General features: G+C 42.0%; 1 protein-coding gene across 1 annotated transcript; it reads left to right on the forward strand.

The window, feature by feature from the left end:
- The first annotated feature begins 4,875 nt into the window (after positions 1-4,875).
- TRO (trophinin) lies at positions 4,876-7,431 on the forward strand. The gene is given in 8 exon segments (XM_053579018.1): positions 4,876-4,974; positions 5,078-5,790; positions 5,792-5,869; positions 5,871-6,175; positions 6,223-6,295; positions 6,327-6,494; positions 6,496-6,548; positions 6,551-7,431. Coding segments are annotated over 8 exon segments (2,370 nt in total).
- The last annotated feature ends 565 nt before the right edge of the window (positions 7,432-7,996 follow it).

Consider the following 7,996-nt stretch of genomic DNA (forward strand, 5'->3'; position numbering starts at 1 on the left):
ACTCTAATTTTAGTTACTTCTTTTCTTCCGTTGGGTTTGGGGTTAAAATTTTCTTCCTTCTCCACTTGCTTAAGATGTCTCATTAAGTTTTTGACTTCCTCTCTGTCTGTTCTTTTGAGGAAGGCTTGCAATGCTATAAATTTCCCTCTTAGGACTGTCTTTTTGGTATCCCAGAAGTTCTGGTAATTCGTGTCTTCATTATCATTTTGTTCCAAAAATTTGTTAATTTCCGTCTGGATATCTTCTATGACCCAGCTATCATTCAGCATGAGGTTATTTAGTTTCCATGATTTTGTATGAGTATGTAGATTCCTGTTGTTACTGAATTCAAATTTTATTCCATGATTGTTCGAGAAAATACAAGGAATAATTTATATTGTTTTGAATTTGTTGTGGTTAGATTTGTGACATAAGATGTGATGAATTTTGGAGTATGGTTTATGGTCTGATGAGAAGAATGTATATTCTTTTTTTTTTTTTTAGGATGACATGTTCTGTAGATGTCTGTTAAATCGTATTGTTGAATGGTTAATCTTAATTCTATAATTTCTTTGCTTAGTTTCTTCTTGGAGGATCTATCCAGCACTGCCAAAGGGCTGTTAAAATCTCCAACTCTTATGGTGCTGGAGGAAATCAAGTTGCTCATGTCTTTTAGAGTCTCTGTTATAAATTGAGGCACACTCTGGGTGGGTGCAAAAATGTTAATAACTGAAATCTCATCATGTTGAGTGTTACCCTTGACAAATATTAAGTGACCATCGTTATCTTTACTTATTTTTGTTGTTTTAAAGCCTATTGTATCTGTGAATAAAATTGCAACACCTGCTTTTTTCTGATGTTCATTTGCCTAAATTGTAGATGGCCATCCCTTCACCTTGAGTCTGCATTTATCTTTTAAGGTAAGATGTGATTCTTCTATGCAGCAGATATCTTGCCTTAGTTTTTGTGTCCAGTCAGCCCATCTGTGCCTCTATTGAAGACAATTTAAACCATTCACATTAATTGAGAGTATTGATAAGCCTGGTAGTATTTTGGGTATTAAGTTTTTCAAATGTCCAGTGGACATTTTTTTTTTTTTTTTGTAGAGACAGAGTTTCACTTTATTGCCCTGAGTAGAGTGCCATGGCATCACACAACTTACAGCATCCTCCAACTCCTGGGCTTAGATGATTCTCTTGCCTCAGCCTGCCGAGTAGCTGGGACTATAGGCACCCACCACAATTCAAGGGTTTTGTTGTTGTTGTTGCAATTTGGCCAGGGCCAAGTTTGAAACCACCACCCTTGGTTTATGGGGATGGCGCCCTTCCCACTGAGCCACAGGAGTTGCTCATCCAGTGGACAATTTTAATCCTTTTGCCACTGTGAATTTTGGAGTTTGATCAATGGTTTCTGAGTGAGCTTACTTTGGTAGTAGAGCATTGTGCTTGTCATTATGAAGGATAGATCAGAGAATATCCTGGAAAAGTGGTTTAGTTATGTCAAATTTCTTCAATATGTGAATATCATGAAAGTTTTTAATTTCTCCATCATAAATGAAACTCAATTTAGCTGAATACAGGATCCTGGGCTGAAATTTATTTTGCTTTATGACATTAAAATTAGATCACCATCCTCTTCTAGCTTGAAAAGTTTCAGCAGAGAGATCTACAGTCATTCTAATATTCTTCCCCTTGTAGGTTATGGTTTTCTTATGTCTGGCTGCTTGCAGAATTTTTTCTTTCATATTAACTTTGGTGAAGTTAATTGTAATGTGTCTAAGAGATGTATTATTTGGATTGAGTCATGCTGGGGTTCTGACACTGTCTGCTATCTGGATTTCAGAATCTCTTGCCATGTTTGAGAAGTTCTCCTCAATTATATCTTGGAGTAGAGCATCCGCACCTTTCAAAGCAAGCTCTTCTTCTTCAGGGATTCCTATAAGGGGAATGTTTGCTCTTTTCGAGTGGTTCCACAATTCTCTCAGAAAATGGTCCATTTTTGCTCTCCACTTCTCTTTCTCTTTGAGTGTTTGGGAGTGTTCAAAAGCTTTGTCTTCAGTGTCAGGGATCCTTTCTTCTGCCTGCTCCATTATGTTAGTGAGGAATTATACTGTATTTCTCAGATCATTGAGGGCTGAAAATTTTTACCTCAATGTGTCAAAATCTTTGGTGATTTTGTCTTTGAATTCTTTGAATTATTGAGACAACTTTTGAATTACTGCTTGAAATTCTAATTCCATCTTTAACTCTATTCTTTTGATCTTATTTGTCATCCTAATTTTGAACTTGATTTTGGACATCTCAGCCATTTGTTTAATGAATGGGATCTTCTGGTGTGTTTGTTTTTTAATTTCTTGGGGGAGTTGATCTAATATGATTATCATGTTGCCAGAGTTTTTCTGTGGATTCTGCCTCCATGATTATTTTTCACCATTTGGCTAGATGGGCAGGTAAGGTGAAATTGGATTGAGGGCTCCTGGAGTTGTGTTTAACCAGCCTTTTGCCAAGGATCTGAGACCGATGAATGTAGCTTTTTCCCCTACAGCTTTGCAAAGGACCCATACAATATTACAGTCTGTGGCTCTGGGGACTTGCTTGGTGTGGTTGGGTTAGGTTGCTCTGTCTTGTATTCACCTGGAGTTTGTCTGATCCCAGTGTATTAGTGACTCAGGGTTGAAGTCTCTTGATATTTTCTTTCTTGGAGTTGAAGCTTGCGTCAGCAGAGGTGACGTGCAGTTATCACTCTTCTCTCTCATCTCAGCTCCCAGTCTTCAGGTTTATTGGGTACTTTCTGGTTATTATCCTTCTCTCTGGGCAGGAGCTTCTGTCAAAAGCTGGCTCCAGTCAGCCATCTTACTTCTCCTCTCAGCAACTCTGTTTGTGCATTGTCTGGGCTCCTAGCAGGAATGGTAACCCTTTTTGGTAAGGCTGGGTGATTCCTTTTCTCTTCAAGGCCCTCTCAGCTACAAGTAATTTGGATGCACCCAAGACTTGACATTCTTATTATTAAAAAAGACAACAATGTAAAATTATATTTCAACTAGAAAAATGAAGAAAAAAACGAGAAATGAAGGGCAAAAATGTAGAAACAACAATAATAACAACAAAAAAACCCCAAAACCTCGACACATGAATGGATTAATAAATTGTGGTATATGTATACCATGGAATACTATGCAGCAGTAAAAAAAAATGAAGACTTTATCTCTTTTATGTTTACATGGATGGAGCTGGAAAATATTTTTCTTAGTAAAGTATCTCAGGAATGGAAAAAAAAAATATCCAGTGTACTCAGTACTACTGTGAAACCAATTTATAATCACTCACAGTTGTATATGAAAAATGAAACACAACTTTAGCCTAGTATGAAGGAGGGAAGTGGAGGGAGAAGGAAGGAGAGGGGGTAGGAGGGACAGTAGGGGATAGGAGGGAGACCACACCTATGGAATCCATTGCAAGTAGAAGTTGGATCTATCATATGTAGAACACAAATGTCCTAATGCTATAATTGGGTAAATGAGGTGAAAGCTATGTTTATTAGTATGATGTAAGCATAGTAATTTTTACAAAGAATCGACACATTGAAAATGGAGCAAATGTATTTATGATCTATGTACAAAAGACTTAATAAAAAATAAAACAGAAACAAAAACTGAGCAGTATGTATATCTTGCTGAATATTGTCTGGGCAACAGATGATCTTCTGGGGTATGAGATGTTAATCACATTGCTGATACAGCTGTATGAGATAGAGACTGAAGGTATTACCTGATTTCTCAAACCCCACAAGGTTGACAATCTAAATATCTTCTTAACCCACTTAAAAGACTTAAACCATTAATCTTGGCTAAACAGAAGATTTTCCAGGAAATCCCTTGTTGCTGGGATCTCTTCTGAATTGGCTGCCCACTTAAACAGTGTGCCAAAATAGGTCTCACTTTATGCCCCTGAGGACCGAAGATGCAAGGCAGCCCTGCTACAGCCAAACACTATAATCTCCACTCTTCCACAGTGTCTCAGTCCCAGCCTTAGGCACTACTCAGTCATTAGTTCACTAGCCCAAGATCTCCCAGCTCGAGCTCACTATAAAATCCTGAGTGTGGAACATGTAGGGGCAGTTCTCCCACAGTGGCTGCTCATGGCCCACAGATGGACAATATTAGCTCCCTCCCAGATCAGCGGCTCAGTCTGGGGCCTTAGACAACACTTAAAGTCAGCCACACTCTTGCCCAAGTTCTCCCAAGGTAGTTAAACCAAGTGTCCAAGTCCAAAAATAACCAAAAAACCCACAGGGAAGGCCTTCCCTGTTTGTAATATTGCTGCTGCTGGAATTACAGCCATTGCAGCCATGGCTTCAAACTGAATGAATGCAACCACTTGCCAGTTATCCACTGCTTTTGTCCTCCTCCTGGGGTCCAGAAGTCTCTTTCTGTCTCCTTGTGTCCCCAAAGTGGTGTTTCTGGGAAGAGCCTACAAACCAGAGTTGCCTGGAGTCTTTTCTCCCTAATCTCACTACACCCAATTGCAAAGATGCTGTTGCTCGGCCACCATCTTGCTCCCTCTCCCCTTTCAGTTTTTTTCCTTTTTTTTTTTTATTTTCTAATATGCCCATTATACCTTTTTAGTCGAATTGGTAGATTATCCCTGTTAATTGTACTTCTTACTGTTGCAGTGCCACTGCCACTCTAACAATGGTACACAAGTGGTGAATCAGCAGCCTCAGACAGTGTCTCCAGGGGGCACAAGAATCAGTGCACAGTGCTGGCCCAGAGTTCCAGTCAAAGTCAGTCAGCCAGTGTTGGCTCCACCCACCCAATAAAGCTCATAGGGCTTTCCAGAAGACAGTACTGGCCCAGAGTTCAGGAGAGATGCTCATGCCCTGGACACTGCCCACCCAATGGATCTCAGTGGGCTAGCTGTCTGTGGAGCGTGTAGGCTCAAAGCTCATACAAAGTCACTCAGGCACCAGGCACTGCCCTCCCAATTGAGGGCAGGGGTAAATAAACTACTTTATCACTTCTATCCAAATTCTATAGCAGGTATTTGATACATGATTACAAGAGTTATTTTCCTTACAGTGATTATCATTCCCATTTCAGGTGTAGAAGTAAGACTCCAAGGACTAGGCTGCTGAGTACTGGGAGGCAGTAGAGATGGAAGGTCAAGCTCAATCTGTAGCTGTGGCTGTGAGTGAGGCTGACACCAGGGCTGAGGCAAGAGCCCAAATGGAGATTGGAGAGGAATCTGTAGTTGGGCCCTGCAATTGGGATGATATGGATATTGACATCAATGCTCAGACCCACAGCAGATTTTTATCTGAAACTAAAGACAGAGCCCAAGAAAATGCAAATGCCAGGACCAACATTGACTTCAGCAGAAGAACTAGCACCAGAAATAGCGTCAGCCACAATGCTAGTATTAGCTTCAGTGGTCCATCCAGCCCCAGTGGTGGCTTCAGTAGTGGAGCTGGCATTACCTTTGGTGGTGCACACAGCACCAATGCCAGCTTCATTAGTGTAGCCAGCATTAGCTTAGGTGGCACAGCCAGCACTAGCTCAAACTTCAGCAGTACAGCCTGTATTAGCTTTGATGGTACACCTAGAACTGGAACTAGTTTTAGCAGTCAAGCCAGGATTAGTTTTGGTGTCCCACCTTGTACCAGGGCCAGCTATAGGGATGGAATCTGCTCTAATTTCAGTGGTCAACTCAATACCAGTGCTAGTTTCAGTGGTGGAGCCAGCTCTGTATTTGGAGGCACACTCAGCACCATGGCTGGCTTTAGTGGTTCACTCAGCACCAGCACCATGCATGGTCACCATGAGCATGGTCTTCACTGATGCATTTAGCACCAGCACTTGTTTTGGAGGTAAACTCAGCACCAGTATCTGTTTGGTACTCTCCCAACTGCAGAATTGGTTTTGGTGATACACTCAACTTTGTGTATGAGCACAGCACCAGTGCCAGCTTTGTTAATGTGCTCAACACCAGTGCTAGTTTTGGTGGTGCTGTCTGCACCACCACTGTCTTGGGCAGTACACTAATCACCAGTGTCTGCTTTGTTGGCTCTTTCAGTATCAGTGTTGGCTTTGGCCATGAACTCAACACCAGGGCTAATTTTGGTGGTGCTGTTTACACCAGTTCCATCTTTGGCAGTACATTAAGCACCAGCATCTGCTTTAGCAGCTCTCCCAGCACTAGTTCCAGCTTTGATTGTCCCTGTTAATTCTACTCCTCACTGTTGCAGTGCCACTGCCACTCAACACCAGTGTCACCTTTGGCAGTGCACTCAACACCAATGCCAGTTTTAGTGGTGCCATAAGCACCACTACTTAGCTTCAGTTGTTCACCCAGTACTAGCACTTACTTTTCCATTACATTAAGCACAAGCATCTGCTTTAGTGGCTCTCCCAGTATTCTTGCCAATTTTAATGGAGTGCTCAATACCAGTGCCACCTTTGGCAGTGCACTCAACACCAATGACAGTTTTAATGGTGCTATAAGCACCAATACTGGCTTCACCTAGCACCAACTCTGGCTTTGGTGGTGCACACAGCACCAGTGATGGCTTCGGGAGGCACTTAGTACCACTAGTGACTTCAGCGGTACTTCTAGAAACAGAATTGGTTTTGATGTTGCTCCCAGCACCAGTGTCAGCTTTTATGGAGCTCCCAGAACCAACATCTGCTTTGTCAGCACAACTAACACCAACCTATGATTTAATGACAATTCTGGCATCAATGCCTGCTTTAGTGGTGCTACCAGTGCCAGTTTTTTTGATGGACCCAACACTAGTGCTCAGGTTCAATTTTGGCAATGGTGCCAAAGCAGTGGTGCTGGATTTAGTGGTGAACTAAGGACTAGCACTGGCTCCAGTGGTGGACTAGACACCAGTGCTATCTTTGGTGGCAGACTAGGGACAAGTTCCAGCTTAAGTGGTGGAGTAGCCACCAGTACTGGCTTTGTTGTTGGTGGACGAAGCATCAGTGTTGGCTTTAGTGGCAGACTGGTCACCAGTGATGGCTTTGGTGGTGGACTGGGAACTAATGCTTGTTTTTGCAGCACACTTTGCACCAATTCTGGCTTTGGTGGTGGACTCGGCAGCAGTGATGTGTTTGGCAGTGGGTCTAATACCGGCTTTGACAGAGGACTGAGTACCATAATTGGCTTTGGCAGTGGTTCCAACACCAGAAATGGCTTTACTGGCAAACCCAACACCACCACCAGTTTCAGTAGTGTACTCAGTTATATTATTGGCTTCAGTGGTGGACCCAGCACTGATGGCTTCATCAGAGAACTAAGCACTGGAACTGTCTTCATCAGTGAACCAAACACCAGTGCTTGTTTTGGCGGTGGACTGAGCACTGTTTCTGGCTTCAGTGGTGGAATGAGCACTGTTGCTAACTTTGTTGGTGAAGCCATCAGCCTTGATGCATATGGCTTCTCCTATGGCTAGTGAGGTTTCAGGTAATTGTAATATTTTCTTATGCCCATGGCGATGGGCATAAGAGCTGGGAGATATAAGAAACCCTGGGGTGGGTGGGTGGGGGTGGAAAGATGAGGGCAATGACGAAAGGGTCAGAAAACAGTATATTTGGGCCAAAATGTGCTGTTGTTTATTTTCTTTTTAGGATTGTTCCCAATGTTTACAGATACTGCTAATTAATTACAGTAGCCTTTCCTATGGAGTCAAGGTACATCCATGGAATGTTTGTCCACACAGCATTCTAAGCAGCTACAACAAATAATCTGAGGGTAACATGCTATGAAAAATATGTTTGCTGATTCTACTTTATTGTTTTTCTTTCTATATATTGCCATATTTGGGTATTAGAATTATATTAAATTTGCAAATTGAATTGGAGGCTATTTTGTCTTTTAGTATGCATAGGTAGTTGGGGGTGGCATCTTCAATTCACAGAAGAGCTGGAGATGAGATAGCTCTTAAGGGAAGGTAGGGCTCCAGTTTTGGTTCAAAGGCACGTATGAATCAGCAGGATAGAGACCCAGGAAAGCATGGA

This window comes from Nycticebus coucang, chromosome X, assembly GCF_027406575.1.
Source record: "Nycticebus coucang isolate mNycCou1 chromosome X, mNycCou1.pri, whole genome shotgun sequence".
NCBI classification, from domain to species: domain Eukaryota; kingdom Metazoa; phylum Chordata; class Mammalia; order Primates; family Lorisidae; genus Nycticebus; species Nycticebus coucang.